At 38.0% G+C, this 19,520-nt stretch overlaps 2 protein-coding genes across 7 annotated transcripts; one reads left to right on the forward strand and one right to left on the reverse strand.

Moving 5' to 3' along the window:
- Positions 1-2,327: 2,327 nt before the first annotated feature.
- LOC128607292 (transmembrane protein 233) lies at positions 2,328-10,997 on the reverse strand. Its single transcript, XM_053623995.1, has 3 exons — positions 10,806-10,997; positions 4,321-4,455; positions 2,328-2,468 (listed from the first exon to the last, which is right to left on the reverse strand). Exons 1-3 carry the CDS (start codon positions 10,995-10,997, stop codon positions 2,457-2,459), a joined length of 339 nt encoding a protein of 112 aa, XP_053479970.1. The 3' UTR covers positions 2,328-2,456.
- On the forward strand, positions 7,643-19,112 carry si:dkey-63d15.12 (uncharacterized). 6 transcript variants are annotated; one of them, XM_053623980.1, is made up of 6 exons: positions 7,643-7,871; positions 14,794-14,876; positions 15,731-16,072; positions 17,213-17,383; positions 17,509-17,546; positions 18,373-18,709. In XM_053623980.1, exons 2-6 carry the CDS (start codon positions 14,822-14,824, stop codon positions 18,577-18,579), a joined length of 813 nt encoding a protein of 270 aa, XP_053479955.1. In that variant the 5' UTR covers positions 7,643-7,871; positions 14,794-14,821; the 3' UTR covers positions 18,580-18,709. The 6 variants fall into 6 exon arrangements, with proteins under 6 accessions (XP_053479955.1, XP_053479954.1, XP_053479956.1 ...); XM_053623979.1 differs by lacking the exon at positions 7,643-7,871 and adding an exon at positions 11,809-13,332; XM_053623981.1 differs by lacking the exon at positions 7,643-7,871 and adding an exon at positions 11,809-13,186.
- The last annotated feature ends 408 nt before the right edge of the window (positions 19,113-19,520 follow it).

Raw genomic sequence — 19,520 nt, forward strand, 5'->3', positions numbered from 1 at the left:
ATTATATTTATATTATTACATATTATACCACAGTGTTATTATAAAATAAATAATTTGTATATAATATTTTAACTGTTATTATTAAGAGAAAGACAGCAACAACAAACAACCACAATAACAAACAACAACAATAATAATAACAATCAACAATAACATCAAACAAAACAACAAACACCATCAACACTAACAACAATGAACAACAACAATAACACCAACAACAAACATCATCAACAACAAACAACAATAACAATAACAACAAACTACATCAACAATAATAACAAACAACAACAAACAAAACAACAAAAACAAAACAACAATGACAACAATAACAAACATCAACAATAACAAACAACATCAACAACAAAGTACAACAAACAACATCAGTGAACAACGACAATAAAAATAACAATAACGACATAACAACAAACAACAATAAGAACAATAACAATAAACATCAACAATAAACAAAATCAACAATAATAATAACAACAAACATTAATAACAACAAAAATCATCAATAACAAACAACAAGGATAATAACAACAACAACAACAACAACAAAACAACTGTATGATCATTATTACCATAATATATCTTTGTTTTATATTAAGTTTCCTTACATAAAGTTTTTATTTCTTATTACTGTGTAATATTTTAAATTTGATTGCAATACATCAAATTAACACTTTTCTTTTTTCATTTATAAAATAAATATATTTTATATATTTATACTTAAATGTAATTGCATGTACAGCATTATATTTATAGTATTATTTAGTTTTCTACTCTGTATACATTATGAAAATTAACAATAATAATAATAATAATAATAATAATAATAATAATAATGTATATATAACAATGTGGTGTGTTGAGTTTCTCACGACTCTCCACTTTCACTGCGTCACTGCTATAAACTAACACTGTGTGTGTTGAATGCAGCTTCATGTGGACAGAACACACACCCACACACACACCCACACACACCCACACACACACACACACACACACACACACCCACACACACACACACACACTCACACACACACACACACACACACACAGACTGCCAGTTCTTGGCTATATTTAACCTCACTGCTTCTGATATTACATATCAGAGTACAGGATTATCCATATGCTGCAGATTGCAGAGAGACAGACAGGTGTAGGGGGCAGAGAGAGACAGAGAGACGGACAGGGAGTGAGACAGGGAGAAAAAAGGACATAGGAAGAGAGAGAGAGACAAAGGGAAAGAAAGAAAGAGAGAAAGAGAGAGACAGAGAGGAAGACTGGGAGAATGGGACAGACTTACAGAGAGAGAGACAGATAGACAGATAGACAGACAGAAGGAGAGAGACAGGAAAGAGGAGGAGATAAAGAAAGAGACAGTAATAGACAGATCATGTAAATTCACACATTGATTTCCATTTATTTATTTATTTGTTTGTTTAAATTCATATATTGCACATATTCTTTAAAAAATTCACAATCACACAGACAAATCATTTCTGTACAAACATAAATTTGCCATCATTGGGGTTTTTTTTTTTAACAAAAAGTGTGAACTAATGAACATGATCAATACCAAGCCGTGTGATTTAAAGGAAAATTAAGAAATGAAAAGTTCACAATTTCCTGCGTGTAATGGAATTCTGTCTCGCTCTACATCCACGTCTACTCTCTTCAGTCGTCTGAAATATCATTTTAAAAACAATTACTTCGGAGGACAGCAGCGAAAATCCATATTTAAGAATCACGTTTCCGCTCGTAAAAGTGATTTCTATCTCAACGTGACTGCCGTGGTTAAATAAATAAATAAATAAATAAAATGTAAAAAAAAATACACATTAAAGAGGAAAGAGCAGCGGCGTAGTCATCTACATCGGCTGAGACAGACTTCCATTACCTGTTAGCTACATTAGCATCGTAACTTCAATGTAAAACTGCAAAACACCGGCTAGCAGATTTGTTTTATTTACTGAACGGTTCCTCTAAACCAAACTGAACTGATGTAATTAGCCTTTTTTCATTCAATCATCTTTGTTGTTATTGCTTTTCCACTTTTCTCAAACATTGTGTTCATTAATTACGTCATTTACGTCATGCTTCTCAAAAATATAGACAATAAGCTCGCCGGTAGGAGGATCTTGATGACGCGTACTAGTGTGAATTTAACGCTAACTGTAATTAACACAGGCATATATATATATATATAACGTGGTAAACACTTCGAAAATAAATATCTGATCTTCCCACTCATGCTGTTGTACCAGAATTTACACATGCCAGAGTTTTGAAATATATAAAATTTTACAGATTAGCCATAAACACTGTACAGTGCTGCACGCTGGGCGTCTCTGAGCCACGAGAGATCGAGACATCCCGCTTTGTCCTGCGAGTCCATGAGAGGTCACGATGAACCTCTCGACTGTTCCAGCTCAGCTTCCGCTGTGTGCTCAGATGGTGTGCTGAAAAAAATAAAACATTACGTCATTTTGAGACACTAAAGTAAAATGAAATGATATTGGCACAGCGGGTAGTGTTGCTGCTCCTGGGTACCCGAGCTCTCTCTGTGTGGAGTTCCACAGGTGGGTTTTCTCAGGGTTCTCCGGTTTCCTCCCACCTCCCAGTAGGTGGATTGTCTATGCTAAATTGCTCCTAGTTTTGAATGTGTGTGCCCATGGTGCCCTGCGGTGGAGTTCTCACTCCTCGTCCACTGTTCCTAGGATAGACTCCGGATCCTGACCATGATCACCCCTGACAGGGATAAGGTGCTTACAAGGAGCAAGAAGTCAGCAAGCATTAGTAAACGTTGAGAGATGTTTGTACAGTTGATGATTAGAATGTAATTGAAGGACTGAGCTTCTTAGATTGGTGCAGTGATGGTCAGCCTGGTCTCATAATGGCCCTCTTCAGATGTGTATGGATGTATGCCCGGACCTCCTCACTGCATCAAAACTAATCATGTACTTCTGGAATCTCCTCTCTACTGTGGATCCAAGAACAAGAGTAGAAGGTAAGTAAGGGTTAGTCTGGTGGATGGGTGGACCAGATAGTTCTGGGAATACTCTGCCCAGAGGAGAAACTTTACTCCGGTGTTCCTGCCAGTCTTCACAGTTACTACACAGATCTTTATCAAGTTCTTGGTTTACACACTCCACCTGGTTGTTAGACTCTGAATGGAGACTGTAGATGAGACTCACATTGACTCAAGAAGACCTGGGGTCTCTGGTACCCAGTGAGGAGACCTAGGACAGTGATGATGATGCAGCACGACTTTAAAAACTGATGAACCACCACCAGTATCATGATGTTCACCTATCACATGTAAGAGGTGTGCCAGGGACATACCACTAGGGGGCTAAAGGGTTAACTATTAGAACCGTATCAAGATATTAAGCTGTTGTGTGTGTGTGTGTGTGTGTGTGTATGACTTCAGGGTGTCCAGTAATTAGTGAGGTGTATCTTCTGTCAGATGGTCTAAGGTCATCACCTGATGTTTTGGTTATTTCCTGTCCCACAGGAAATAATGCAAATAATTCAGAAGGTGAGTGGAATGATGACATCTGGTTCAAGGTCCTTGCGCTCAGGATTGTGGGTATGTGAAAAGGCAGCTTTGATCCCAGACTATTTCTGTTTGCTGATGTTTTCTTCAAGTGGGGACAACAGGGTGAAGCTCACCAGGCTCTTCTTAACAGTATGGCCTTGACTGTCACCTCAAATAGAAGGTGTGTTCTGATGCTCAACCCATTCCCTGGGTAAACCAAGTGAGTTACTTGCTTGACTCCCACCCTTGTGGCCTTGTGGCCTTGTGGCCTTGCGGCCTTGCGGTCATGCGGCCTTGTGGCCTGGCGGTCATGGCCATGCTGTCTCAGTGGCAAGAAGATTCTGCCTTCTCTCATAAGTGGTTGCCATCGAGATAACTATGACGTCAGCCACTGGAAATGGTCTCACAGTTTGTGCTTCAGTTTCACCAGCTCATGTTGTCCTGGATCTATAGGATTGCATCCATAGGAAGTTTTGGAGAAATGTATAGTAAACACTGGAGTACAGGACACAGGGTCATTGTCATACTTCTCAGAGTTTGTTATTAAGTTAAACTGCAGAAACTAATATGTAGCTTGAAGCTCGGGAATGAAGTTGGTCACTATGGGTTTCAGTTTTTTTGTTGGAGTTGCTGTTGCTGATTAGTTCCAAGCTCTGATCTGATTCCATATTTAGGTGAAGTCGCCCATTTGTGGCACTGATCCATGTAGAGCTATGAAGTTGATAAAATGTGTGTGTGTGTGTGTGTGTGTGTGTGTGTGTGTGTGTTCATACCGTAGTGAAGTGTACGATGCAGAAGGTCATAATTATGAGTATGCCGATGATGAAAGAAGCGACGCCCATGTGAAGAGCCTTCCTCCCCAGACGGCGAGCTCCGTCATAATCCCCGTTATCGTAGCTGCTCTGAGACTGACAGAGACAAAACACAAACACACAACATTATATACTGTATTACTCTCAGCCAATCAGAACACAGTACTGCTCTCAGCCAGTCAGAACCTACCGTACTCCTCTAACCCAGTCAGAATGCTGTACTGCTCTCAGCCAGTCAGAACACACTGTACTACATATAAATATGTGAAGCTTGCCAGACAATTTTCCAAAATACCTGGCAGTATATCCTAGCATTTTTAGCATGCTAGTATGGTATTGGCATGTAAGTCATATACGCATTAGGGTTGGTGAGTCGAGATTAACAGATCAGATGGAGCTCATAAAGCACACACGCACACAGACACACACACACACACACACACACACACACACACTTGAGGGACATAGTGCAGATGCCACGCTGCTTTTAGCTCAGCAGGTCAGGTTCAGTGACGTGGAATAAACACACTACAGACGCTGTCAGTTTCTCTCAGCTTCATGTTGCTAACGCTTCAGTCTAAAACGCACAACCCTATAAATAATCTTTACAGCCTACATGAGCTCAGCTGCAGGTCTTCACTGAAATCATGGTGGTGTAATAAAATTTCTCCGTCTCTTAGTTACGCTTCCACCTGTGCACCGGGGAGTGTATTGATGTTCCCAGGGAAGAAAAGAACCCTATGCTGTCAGTCTCCTAACTTCTCAAGGCCATATGTTTCCATATTCCTAACTTCCTAGCATCCTATGTGTGCAGGGCCGTATAATTCCAGACTCTCCATCCCAACAAGTTCCTGTGTTCTGAGTTTTCGAATGGCCCAAGTTCCTATGGTCCTATATTCCTAATATTTTATGTTTCCAAAATCTAATATTTACCCTCTACTCCTAGTATCCTATATTCCCAAGTTTCCACGATGCTTTGTACACAAGGACCGGTGTCCCTAGAGTCCTGTGATTGGGCGGTGGTAGCTCAGTGGTTAAGATGTAGGAAGGATGGAAGGTCGTGAGTTCTAACCCCAGCACTGCCAAGCTGCTACTGTTGGGCCCTTGAGCAAGGCCCTTAACCCTCAACTGCTCAATGTATAAACAAAATAATGAAGTCACTCTGGATAAGGGCATCTGCCAAATGCTGTAACTGTAATTCCCACCGTGTTCCAAGAGATTGTGTAAAGGACACTGGACAGAACACTGGACAGAACACTGGACAGAACATTCAACAGAACACTGGACAGAACACTGGACAGAACACTGGACAGAACACTGGACAGAACATTCAACAGAACACTGGAAGGAACACTGGAAGGAACACTGGACAGAACACTGGAAGGAACACTGGACAGAACATTCAACAGAACACTGGACAGAACACTGGAAGGAACACTGGACAGAACACTGGACAGAACACTGGAAGGAACACTGGACAGAACACTGGAAGGAACACTGGAAGGAACACTGGACAGAACACTGGAAGGAACACTGGAAGGAACACTGGACAGAACACTGGAAGGAACACTACTGAGTGCGCACTACAGTAGGAGAGACTCTAACAAAACAGCATTGGACTTTTTCATCTTCTTCAGGAAAACACCCACACCTTTCGTTTTTCAACCTGTTCTTTGAAGTAGCGTGATTGAGGTGTGTGTGTGTGTGTGTGTGTGTGTGTGTGTGTGTGAGTCAGATTGCAGATGGTGTGATTTGAGAGTGTGTTACGATTTAGGACAGATTACAGCACAGTCAACCTGAAACCTCTCACACACACACACACACACACACACACACACACTCAAATCTGAGTTTATCTGAACTGAAGCGGGCGTGTGGTGAAATTCAGAATGGAGCGAACCGTTGAGCAGACAGACGGGGGAGAATGGAGTGTGATGGAGAGAGTTTTTATGACTTGATGCTACATTGATTTAAATTAAATATAGAGAGAGATAGACAGATAGACAGACAGACAGATAGACAGACAGACAGATAGACAGATAGACCTCAGAATAGATCACATGTTCCTGTGGGGAAACTCTTAAGTGTTCCAGGTAGACCCCACACAACACAGTGCTTTCCTATCAGACATGTTTCTGTCCTACACAGCGAAGAGCTCGTAATTATCCAGTGCACCCTTAAAGAACCCTTGAAGAACCCTTTGTTCTAGGAGTGTGTGTATGAGCTGGGTAAGTGTGCGATACAAACTCCAAATTATTGCTAATTATTTTCTTCTTGTCAGGAGTTCAGCTTCTTCATCCTTGGTTCTTTAAGGGTTCTTTGGATAATTAAAGGCTCTTAGCTTCTACATGGAACCCAGTTAATACCATAGACTGTTAGAAAAAAACTCCCAGATGGGTTCTTTGGATAATTAAAGGTTCTTAGTTTCCAAAAAGGAAGTGTTTCTGATAGGAAGAACGTAACTTTATTGGAAAAATATAAGCGCGAGATTGCTGATTCAGTCTCATTTCAGCCTTTATACATATTTTTGTATTTACGAAATGAATCTAAATCTAAAGTCTGAACTAAAAACTCAAATCATTTCGGAGTTTAAATGATCGTTTGATAATTGCACGATGGTAAAAATGTGAGCGCTGTGAAGACACATCTCATCATTTACTCACACTGTTCCTTTAATAAACAAACAAACAAACAAACAAACAAACAAACCAACCACCCTCTGTCTCATGATGTCAAATTATTTCACACTTTAAAATACACCACATTATTATCCACATCTCCCCGAGCAGAACACACGATATATCCGCTTTACTTTGATCTTCAGACACCTTGAGTTTATGTATCATTTATATCAGAATGAGAAATCTGTCCTTAAAGCACGTTGTGATTAAAATCCTCAGCAGATATGAGGTGTGTCTGTGTGAAATGAGAGCACGGCGGACGCAGTGTCCGAGAGCTGATGTTGGAAATGAAATGTTAAATAAATTGCGATCAGAACAGCACTACTCTAATTTATATGCTATTAAAGTTTCTCAGTTTCTCGGCTCGACTCGAGGCCCGGACGCGTTTTACAACGACTGAAGGATGTAAAAACCTTTCGTTTTATTTTAGAGAATAAGTTCCTGTCCTGACGTCATCCCTGGATTTCTCTGTTAGATCTTTATATTAAGTTTAACTGTGTTGCAGTCCTGAAACTGTCAGTACTTCAGTGTCTTTTTAAACGATCGAATAAATCCCAGATTCTCGCTCTCGTCTCGTCTCATTTCCTCCAGACGTTAAAAACCCAAGGTTTATTCTGAACACACGGAGTTTAATGTTAGATATGGTGTGAATTTCAGAACAGAGTTTCTCAATGTGTCGCTTCTCAGCAGACGGCCAAGGCGTTGAGGTTAAGGCGTGAAAAGTCAAACCACTTTTTCAAAACTTTCTCATGTGACTGAGGCGCAATAAAACATTTAGTTTCTGCCACACGACGGGACGGGAAGCGCAGAGACGCCAAGACTTACGCTTAGGTACGAGCTTTTTTCATTTTATTCTTACATTTATTACAGTTACTGCTGTTCCTCAGAACTATAGAGAGAAGCCCTTTACGACTGCATCCCACACATGTGCAGAACAATCCTACACAGTCTCGTTCTAGACTCATCTCTGTATACGTGTTTGTGTGGATGTTTGTTCTAATTTCTTGGGTTCGTATCCAACCTGCGTTATAGATTCAAATATCAGTTTGATCTTTTCTACGTTGCTATACTCTAGGTAGTCAGAAATAGACAATACATAATACAGAATATCTCCATTTACTGTATGTCTTGGAACTGAATTATAGCTTGAAGCTGATAAAAGGAAGTGTTTAGTATATTTGAATTATATATGTAATATAAAAAGATGAAAAGTCGACGCTTTCAGAGCGGTCAAGAAATTAAAATGTTTGTATTCTACACAAATAGTGACTTTTCTACAGAGACGTTAAACACTCGATGCCAAGTGTAACTGTTATGAATTATTATGGTTTGTATTTTAATTTTCAGTCTTCTGGACTTTACTCCACACCGAGCCGTTCCAGTACAATATAAAAAAGCATCTATGTGTATATCTGAGAATCCCAAAGGTTTCACCTTATTGTCCTAATTTACATATAAATCTGTTTATATATATATATATACATTTTTACATTTCAAAACTCGAACCTGTTTTGAATGATGATTATAAAGGATAATCTGTGTTTAAAATTTGCTGTATATATAAATGTATTAAATTGTTTACTCGTAACTTTTTATTTGTATTTACACGTACATAATTCCAATAAAAAATCATTCATATTCAAATAGTTCTGTCAGCCTCCCAGCTCTATAAATGAAAGAAATCCTCATGCTAGTACAATAAGTCCGAGCCGAAACTCTGTTAGAGAGACGAATTAGGACAATAAAATTTGGAACAGCAAAATAAATAAATAAATAAATAAATAAATAAATACATTTATTTTTGAATAATTAACGATCATTTAAGTGACGTGAACATTTAGTTTTATCCTGAAATATTGTGTTTCTTTATTCACACCGAACAAAATGGAGTTTCATTTGTGATCACACACACACACACACCACACACACACACACACATGCACACACACCACACACACACAGTTTTGTTTTGTGAACTTGAGATCTTACTATATATATATATATATAATATATATATATATACTATGTCTCATATAGTTGACCATTTTGTATTTATATGTCCATAGATATGAGAAATCTTTCTTTATATCCAAACACAGGTTCTCAAAATGACATTCCACTTCTATTTATTATATTTTAAAGTATTAAAATATTGTTTATTTTATAATATTTTACACTCTAACACACAATTTAATATTTTAATGTTTCCTGCATTAAACAAAGGCTTACTTTTCTACAATATATAGTACACAGTGCAGTATATATATATATATATATATATATATATATATATATATATATATATATAAAAATATACCTGTACAAATACAATATACATATATATATATATATGTATATATATATATATATATATATATATATATATATATATATATATATATATATACACATTATAATTATATAAAATGTTACTATTATAGTATCATATCTTATTTAATATTCATTCTGTGGTTTAAGCGTCTCATCAGATCTCAGCACAGTTCTAGCTGTATGTGTATCAGAGACGGGATTTCAGAGCAGCACAAAAGTAAATTGCAATATGGAGTAAATAATTATCAAATTAATTCAGTATCGCACTTAATGTTTAGGAATACATTTTTTAAATGAAATGTAGATTTTTAAAAATGGAGTAAATATAAATAAATCCCTTTAAAGTGTAAAAATAAATCATATGAGGCACAAGTTTATCGTTAATAATCCTATAACTTAATTAGTATTTTTTACTGTTTGAATATTACAATATTAGTTTTTTTGTTATAAATCTCTATTTGTTGTTAGAGTTAAAGCTCCGAACGTTCTTCAGTGGCTTTAACTAAGAAAACGTCTGAAAGAGTGTAATCTGATAATAATATCAAGATTTATTATTTACATTATTTACAATATTTCTTCTTCTTCATATTACTATTATTATTATTATTATTATTATTATTATTATTATTATTATTATTATTGCAGATTTCTAAGTGCACAGCTGTTACACACAGCAGGTTTGGGTTCGGGTCGATACACACACAGCAGGTTTGGGTTCAGGTCGACTGCACTGCACAGAGCATGCGGTCAGATGTGAAGCTCGTGGCACAAAGTAAACCCTGCTTTCATCTGTCTTGATGTTTTAGTAAACAGAACCAGTTTCGTGTGTAGCGTGCGAATACAAATACGAATAATAACTGTATATGTGGGCAGGAGTGGCATTTACACCGCACACACACGCGCACACACACACACACACACGCAGTCCCGCCTGTATCTTTAGTATAGCCGTGTGTGGGTGTGCGAAAGTGGTGTGTATGGGGTTTATGGGGTGTGTGTGCACCCTTACACACTTTGTGCAGGCTGCCGATACTTGAAGCTCATCTATTTATAACGCTTATGAGTCTGGCTGAATCATGAGAAGGCGAATGTTTGGTCAGATTTCACAATCTCAAGCTCTGAGGAAGGAAACTAGCGTGAGAGCGGAACACTGATAAAGACGCAGAGGCAGAAATTCTCAATATTTTAGATAATGTGGAGGACATAAATAATGTTGCACTGACTCATACACCTTATTACCATTAAAGCGAGAGAGAGAGAGAGAGAGTGTGTGTGTGTGTGTGTGTGTGTGTGTGAAGCTCAACTTTCTTCTCTAAGAAGCACTCTGATTCAAGTTGGAAGAATTCATTAGCACTCTGTCTGAGACGCGATGATGATCATCTTTAAGCTTAAAAAAGGACCAATACTAAAATAGATAATCATAGGGTCACGTACCATCATAGAGAAGACGAGCGCTACGATGTTGATGGGCCACGCGGGACAGAAACACGTGAAGATAGTCAGGAAGATGTAGTTTTTCAGCGGCAGTGGAGTTTCTCCATCAGTTCCTCGCTCCAAACTGTGATCCACGCTGCCGTCGATCGAACCCTTCACCTTCTCCTCGGATCGCGAAAGTCCAGGACTCATGACCAAACACACACACACACACACCCATACACAAGGTCCGAAATATGCGCTTCACCTGATAGAGGTAATATACGCAGAGTATGATTAGGGAAAGAAAAACAAGAGGTGAGACAGGAGCAGAGACAGAGAGAGAGACAGAGAGACAGAGAGTGAAGTGTGAGACGCTCAGGAGAAGAAGCCGAGTGAGCCAGAGACGGGATACGGCTTAATTACCTCCAAGGGTGTTGGAGTGAAAGTGAATATTATCCCACTTGAGAGAGAGAGAGAGAGACAGAAATAGAGAGAGAGAGAGAGAGAGAGAGACACACACACACACACACACACACAGAGATGTTCTAATGAACGGAACGTTTCAAAATGAAAGACAGATTCAAACACTAATGTTTATCATCGTTCTTCTAACCGTGAACGTGAGACTGTTGAGGATCAGATGCTTTTCCATTCAGGGAACGTGAGAGAGGTCAGGATGGAGGACACACACACACACACACACACACACACACACACTGATGTTGATAGCAGACGTCCAGAGTGTGTGAACACTAACAGAATCAGACACCACAGCGTGAGAACTTCCTTCTCCTGCTCCTGGTTTCTCCATCGACTCATTCTGGAATAAACTGCATAAAGCGTCGGGCGTTCCTCATTTGGTTTCTGAGCGAATATCAAACACATCATCTGTGTCTCTTTAGGCAACGTTATGTCACAGAGGTTTCCCACACGAATGCAGTCTGAGACATTCCGAGTGTGAACTGTCGTCTGTGCTTCACCGATTTAGCGCACGATTGGCTAATGTTGCTGTGATTGACAGGGGAAAGAGAGTATGCCCCTCCTTCTCAAACAGCATGGCCAAGTTTACTCTCTAGACTCTGAGCCATGGATTGTTCCAGCTTCGGTGGGATTCAAACTCATGATCTAGCAACGATAAGGAGAACGCTTTTTTGTCACGCCACTTGGGAGCAGCTAGTATATTAGTTTTATGAAAATGAATGACCCCTGATAATCCATCAATTGATCCATCCATCCATCCATTTATCCTCTGTACCACTTATCCTACACAGGCTCACGGAGAGCCTGGAGCCTGTCCCAGGGGACAGGGGCACAAGGTGGAGGACACCGTGGACGGGGTGGCAGGACACAATCACACACACATTCACACACTACGAACAATTTGTCTTTGGACTGGTGGAGGAAACCCCCAAGACACAGGGAGAACATGCAGGCTCCACGCGCACAGGGCGGAGGTGGGATTCGACCCACCAACCCTGGAGGTGCAAGGCGAACCCACTGCGTCTAACCCACCAGTTTGACCCAACATGTTTACTAAACAGTGTTTTGGTGAACAGAATTATGGGCCTACACCATGAAGAATCCATGTGATGTTGCCTGTAAGTTTGGGGCAGATACTTTCTGAATGCGATGGTTCAGAAGTTTAGTTAAGACCCTGTTGGTCCTGCAGTTCACTACGTTCTGGCGGCTGGGTGAAGTTGTTGAACAGTATGGAAGACACAGGAAGAAGGTGAGCGCAGAAACTTAGCAATAAGGACCTAAAATGAAGTGAACTTGGAAGATGGTGGAGATTCCGTTTCTCTCCTGAACCTTTTTGTGAATGCAGACTGTGAATAACATCTAAGAACTTGGGAGACTGGAGCAGCTTCTGCTTTGTGTGACTCGGTCCGTTACGTGAGTCTCTCTGAGGTCCCTGGAGGTATCTGTAGTTGGTCTAGGAGATGGGCTCCTGGAGATGTTGTGATCTGGAAGTAAAGGGTATGAGTGAAACTTGTACTAGTGGTCTTCTTGAGGAAGTTGACCACAGGGAGATGGTCCTTTAGAGAATGTTGGCGTGATAGTGAAGAAATGGAACAAGGTGACACAAGTGGACATGCCTGCTGATCAGACTAGATCAGAATAATTCTGCCTGTCTGTTCGAGTCCCAGCAGATTTGGAGGAGTATGGATCTCATGGGTGAGAACTTGTGATGTGTGAAGTGTTGCAGAAAAGATGGGAGGAGTGGATCCATGTTGATTTGATGTGCACTCCCTGAACTCGGAGATGAGGAGAATGCCTCACTTTCCTGAACAGGAATCCTGTATTGAGAAGGTTCATTTTCTTTGTTTTTCCTAGCTGTAGCTTGGAGATTATGAGTAATGACCTTTAGTGGAGAGCAGCATTAACCACAGGAAGAAGTGGTAAGTTTTTAGTGCTGCTTTATTGCATTAACCTCCAGTGAAGAAACAGATGCAGCAGGTCTCACTCAGACAGAGCTAAAGGAACAAACCTAGGAGAGAACCGAGACTCAGAAGGTGGAACCCATCAAGAAATTAGCTTACTAGGGGTAAGGAGGGCAAAGATGAAGGGTCTGGGTTTGGGTATATTTCTGCAGATATGAGGCCTTTGTGCTGGAAGGTGAAGGTTAATCATTCAGGGATGAAGATGATGAGAGAGAACGACACTCCTGCTTTTTTACAGAGTTAGATTATTAGTGTTACTAGCTGAGTTAGATTATTAATGTTACTAGCTGAGTTAGCTTACTAGTGTTACTAGCTGAGTTAGCTTATTAGTGTTATTAGCTGAGTTAGCTTACTAGTGTTACTAGCTGAGTTAGCTTACTAGTGTTATTAGCTGAATTAGATTACTAGTGTTACTAGCTGAGTTAATTTACTAGTGTTATTAGCTGAGTTAGCTTACTAGTGTTACTAGCTGAGTTAGCTTACTAGTGTTATTAGCTGAATTAGATTACTAGTGTTACTAGCTGAGTTAATTTACTAGTGTTATTAGCTGAATTAGCTTACTAGTGTTATTAGCTGAATTAGCTTACTAGTGTTATTAGCTGAATTAGATTATTAGTGTTACTAGCTGAATTAGCTTATTAGTGTTACTAGCTGAGTTAATTTACTAGTGTTACTAGCTGAATTAGCTTATTAGTGTTACTAGCTGAGTTAATTTACTAGTGTTACTAGCTGAATTAGATTACTATTGTTACTAGCTGAGTTAATTTACTAGTGTTACTAGCTGAATTAGATTACTATTGTTACTAGCTGAGTTAATTTACTAGTGTTACTAGCTGAATTAGATTACTATTGTTACTAGCTGAGTTAATTTACTAGTGTTACTAGCTGAATTAGATTACTAGTGTTACTAGCTGAATTAGATTACTAGTGTTACTAGCTGAATTAGCATACTCTCTAGTGATTTGTTTTTTATCATTACATGCAACACTGGAACTTTGTTCAGTGAAGGAATTTTTTTTATTAGGAACAGACATTTAAAAGAACATATCGCAGTTTATCTTTACTATTTCTAAAAGCAGTTGAACATGAGGTGGTTTGTTATCGATATTAAAATTGTGATGCTAATGATCTACATCCTGCCACAGCGGAGATCAGTATCTTATTATTTTATCCTGAGTTCTCTAGAACACACGCCTTCTGGTAACTTTACTCATATATATATATATATATATATATATATATATATATATATATATATATATATATATATATATATACACACACACAGTGTGATCACAGCGTGTGTGTGTGTGTTTGTTTGCGTGTGCATGCGTGCGTGCGTGCGTGTGTGTGCGTGCGTATGTGTGTGTGTGTGCATGTGCGTGTATGTGTGCGTGCGTGTGTGTGTGTGCGTGCGTATGTGTGTGTGTGTGCATGTGCGTGTATGTGTGCGTGCGTGTGTGTGTGTGTGTGCATGTGCGTGTATTTATGCGTGTGTGCGTGTGTGTGTGTGTGCGTGCGTGTGTGTGTGTGTGTGTGCGTTTTGCTTCTGTTTCCCCCGACAGACAAGCCCAGTCTGCAGTAAACAGGACCATGACACACACACGGAGAGCTGCGCACCTGCTCTTTCTGATCGTCTTCCTCACAGGTGAGATGTAACTGATCGAACAGGTGAGATCTGACATCATCTCACTCACACACAGTTTATTACAACATGAATAAACTGCACAGGAAATATAAACACAATAAAGTGTTGTGTGAGTAAGCGGGAGAAATAACAATGCTGAATTCAATAAAAGCAGAATGGAGAATAAACAGATTTCAAACAATTACACAGATGAATAGAATGAATAGAAATACAAACATTTTATTGAATAATAAAAGTAAATAAAATTAATTATTCAAATGCCTCAATTGTGTTAGGTATTTTTCCATTATTGTAAATTTGTTAAAATGTAAAAAAAATAATTTAAAAAATTTATTGTTTCTCTGCTTGGTCTGTAGAGCAAGCTGTAATTTTCAAATATAATAATAATAATAATAATAATAATAATAATAATAATAATAATAATAATTAAACAGACAACATTATTATCACAGACATTTTAAAATCAGTAACAGTTGTGTTGATTTTCTTGTCAGTACGGTTGTATCGTAATTGTCGTGTTTTGCGTAACTGACCAGCAACTTGTAGTAATTTTGTAGTAGCAAGTAGTAACAGTATTTTATTATTTAACTTGTTTATTTATTTTTTTAAGTACTTTTTTTTCAAGTTATTTAGTTATGTAACAAATGACTGTATTCATCTCAGAATAATTAAAATTGTTTTTGTTTAAATAAATTTTTTTATTAAATTTTTACAAAATGGTATAAAACAATCAGGAGCATGATTAGTTACCTATAATAATAATTCTTATTATCATCTTATGTTATTACTGGAGTTTTGAATTCCCATTACGTTCCTGATGCGTCATCATTGTAAAAATGTTTGTGTCTCTGTAGGGTGTGTGTGTGGATTAAATCTGAGCGTGTGGCAAACACCTCGAAATATAACTGCAGAGTCGGGAGAGCGAGTGACCCTCACCTGCCACTTCACACTCAGGACATCAGAGAGAGGAGGATGGAAACTACAGTGGAGGAAAAATAACGACTCAGTATTTCTAACTGAAAGTTATAATATATCTGATATAAACACTAACACTGTAACTGAAGTGAATAAATCTCACACACTGACGCTTCATCCAGTGAATGTGAGTCACAGCGGGATTTATTACTGTAAGGTGTGGCAAGATGTTCCACGTCTCGGACCAGAAACTGAGGGTGGAGGAACAGAGCTAACAGTGGGTGAGTAAACATGGAGCGATATTACAGCTTTAATATCACAGTAACTGTCTTTTATTAAAGTTTATAATATTCCTGTGATATTGTAAATACTGAGTGTTTCTATCAGAGCTGTATTTGGCCTGTCTTCATTGAGGGTCAGTGTGTGAGTAAACATGGAGCGATATTACAGCCTTTATATCACAGTAACTGTCTTTTATTAAAGTTTATAATATTCCTGTGATATTGTAAATACTGAGTTTTTCTATCAGAGCTGTATTTGGCCTGTCTTCATTGAGGGTCAGTCCAAATGTCCTGTGGGCGTCTTTTACAATCCAGAGCTCAAACCCAGAGTAGATGTTCAGAGCTATGTATTGTTTAAACCAGAGATAGTGTATTGTGTACACCCAGCAGCAAATATCACCTGTCAGTCACATGTTCCAGGACTTTTGATCACTTGAAAAAATGTCTGTGTTCAAACAAAAGGTGCCGTGTTCTAATAATTTAACGTGTGTATATGTAAATATGAGGAAATGAAGCTGAAATTCTGATCTGTTTTGATCTCAAACCCGAATGTCTTCAGTGTATAGCGAAAACAATAGAAATGGCCTTGCTGTTCCAATACTTACGGACAGGACTGTGAGTGTAATTAATTTATGAACCAAGAAATCATTCAGTCAATTCATGAATGGTTTTATTTATTTATTTTTGTCAGTATAAAGCAAAGCCAGGCGAGTTAAACTCGAATTGTTCTGTCAGACCCCGAAGGCTCTGAAATCTCCTGCCATGAAGTAGATGAGGAGGACAATCAAGCTTTTATTTTGTATCTAGTTATATATTTAAATGAACCGCAGCAGAAACGGTGTTAAGTTCAGGCGGTGACGCAGCACTGTGAGGTGTGTGTGAGCGCTTCAGGAGCCGAATGAAACGAGGCAGCGGGTTGAATTGTGATGTAATTAGATCCTAGATCATATAAAAACATTCTTTAACACTCTTGAGGTGTTTTATTCCTTTTACACCACAGCAATCTGACAACCGTTATATTCTTTTATTTATTGAAGAACGACACCTCGTACTTTTTATCTGTTTATAGTTATGTTTAATGTCATGTCACGTACGTTATAGCAGCTATAGCACCAAACTCTCTTTTTCTCTCTCTTGAAGACAATAATACAAACAATTCGTCCAGCACCCCCTCCACCCCCTCCACCTCCTCCATCCCCTCCTCCACCCCCGCTACTGATCAGGATGTAAAGTTAGTAATATGGATGGCATCATTAGCTTTACTGCTGATTATTGCCTGCGTCACATCTGTCATGTGCTTTACATACAGAGGTGAGTGAGTAATATGAATATAACACAAGTTTATAGATATATATATTTAGAGAATATAAATGTAAAGGTCACTGTATCAGTTTGTGATTACAGCTTCCCAAACTTTCTCTAAAAACTTTCTACAGGTCACTGCGTGAGACCAAAACTAAAGACGGATCGCCAGGTAATTAACATCTATCTATCTATCTATCTATCTGTCTGTCTGTCTGTCTGTCTGTGTGTCTGTCTGTCTGTTTGTCCTATACCTCCTGGCTGGCTCACCGTTGTTAGGTTTTAATATAAAAAGTAGATAGTTGTGCAGTCTTTGGCTGAGTGTCATATGATTTTTTTTTTTAAAAAAAAACCTGATTATTTAATAGAATCAGTCAGAAATTTTAATATCCTTCATCACTAGTTGCTATGGCGACATGAACAATTTGTGGAAAGTCTGATGGACTGCAGTTACTGAAATAATCAGTGAATGAAACTGTTTCCTGTCAGATATGTGCTACGTGTGTGTATGTGTGTGTGTGTGTGTGTGTGTGTGTGTGTGTGAGAGACAGAGAGAGAGACAGAGAGAGAGATATTCAGCTGAAATCAGTATACAGTACATAAATACAGAGTTATTATCAGTGTTTCACTAAATATACACATATTACTTTTCATATGCTAATATTACATTACTTACCTGTTAAATACGACCCGACTTTATAATATAATATAATAATAAATGTTTAAATGAGGATTAAATAAATTATAAATCAATGTTATTCTAATAAATGTTCAACTATTTTTCTATATTTGAATTTTATTGTAGTAATAAGTGTTAGGGTTTTTCTGTAGGACTAAAAATTAGGGGAAGTTATTCGATTTTATTTTATTTTATTTTATTTTATTTAAATTTTTTTATTTTATTTTATTGCATCTTAAAATGTATTTAGCATCTATAGCAATAAAAGTAAAGCGTATTAAATGATAATAAAGGAGTATAAAGTCATTCTGTGTTGCAGTCAGCGCGGGCGGAGGATTTAGGCGTCGTGTACGCTGCAGTGAAAATCCACAAACCTCGTGAGAAGAAACACACGCATGAGGTGAGAACGTTAACATCACATTCTTATCGTTCAGCAGATCTGTGTCTGTGTGAAGCTGCGGTGGAGTGCGAGTGTGAACACGGAGTGGGTTTACAGACTGCCGGGTTTCTACGTTTATTAGGATAAACAAAACCTTGTTTGTTTGTTTGTTTGTTTGTTTCCAGGCCAGTGAAGCGCAGGACGCAGGATGTGAGGAAAGCCCAGAGGTTTTATACTCAGACATTCGCATAAAATCATAAAAACATTTCGTGATGATTTTAACAACGTAATGTTTACATAGTGTATATTTATATTCTGTTTATTAAGTATAAAAGCTGTTTAGAAAACAATAAATGATCAATAAGTTTAAACCTCATCGTAATAAACTGTCGGAATTATTGAAAAAATTTTTTACTAATAAATTTAATAGAAATGTGTTTATTTCCTTGGCGTTTTGTCACTGTACCCACTGTTTATCCACTAATGTAAAGTTTATTTACTTTATGATTAATCTGAATAGAAATATGATTTATGGAATTTGTTATTGTTTCTGTAAATACTTTATTTCCAGTTTATTTGTGTGAATAAATGAGTTTCATGAGCAAACAGAAATGTTTCTTTGACTTTGGTATTATTCTGCACTCACACAGTCACGTTTGCGTGTAAAAATCAAAAGAGAATCAGATTTTTAAAGTATAATTATATAATTTATTTATTTACATCTCATCAAAATAAAAACACCGTCATTAGTGTTTACATTACTAGCATTACTGTACCTCACTCATTAACCGTTTATTACTGAGTGTTGGATAAATTGACAGGAAGTGGTTCAAAAAATTCATTAATAATTAAAAACATCACACAGAGATTTTATATCTAGTACTGTGCAAAAGTCTTGGCACCCCCCTTTTTTGTTATAAATTTTGTTGTAGATTTTTATTTTAAGAATTGACTTGTACTTTATTATCCCAAACGTTTCCATCCACAGGAGGAAATGAACACTTTTTTAGCAAAACTTTATCCTGTATGTGATCGGCGTTTCTCTGTAAACACACACAGAGTCGTCTCTCTGAACGTTGGCGCCCAAT

The sequence above is a fragment of the Ictalurus furcatus genome, chromosome 5 (assembly GCF_023375685.1).
Source record: "Ictalurus furcatus strain D&B chromosome 5, Billie_1.0, whole genome shotgun sequence".
Taxonomy (NCBI): domain Eukaryota; kingdom Metazoa; phylum Chordata; class Actinopteri; order Siluriformes; family Ictaluridae; genus Ictalurus; species Ictalurus furcatus.

What these genes read in the sequence shown, in the direction of transcription:
- LOC128607292 (XM_053623995.1), bottom strand. Translation starts at nt 10,997, where the DNA reads ATGAGTCCTGGACTTTCGCGATCCGAGGAGAAGGTGAAGGGTTCGATC. An exon ending in CGCTCGTCTTCTCTATGATG is followed by an intron (nt 4,456 to 10,805) that starts GTACGTGACCCT and finishes TGTCTCTGTCAG; the next exon opens with TCTCAGAGCAGCTACGATAA.
- si:dkey-63d15.12 (XM_053623976.1), top strand. Translation starts at nt 14,615, where the DNA reads ATGTGTGCGTGCGTGTGTGTGTGTGCGTGCGTATGTGTGTGTGTGTGC. An exon ending in AGGAACAGAGCTAACAGTGG is followed by an intron (nt 16,073 to 17,212) that starts GTGAGTAAACAT and finishes TCTCTCTTGAAG; the next exon opens with ACAATAATACAAACAATTCG. An exon ending in AACTAAAGACGGATCGCCAG is followed by an intron (nt 17,547 to 18,372) that starts GTAATTAACATC and finishes TCTGTGTTGCAG; the next exon opens with TCAGCGCGGGCGGAGGATTT.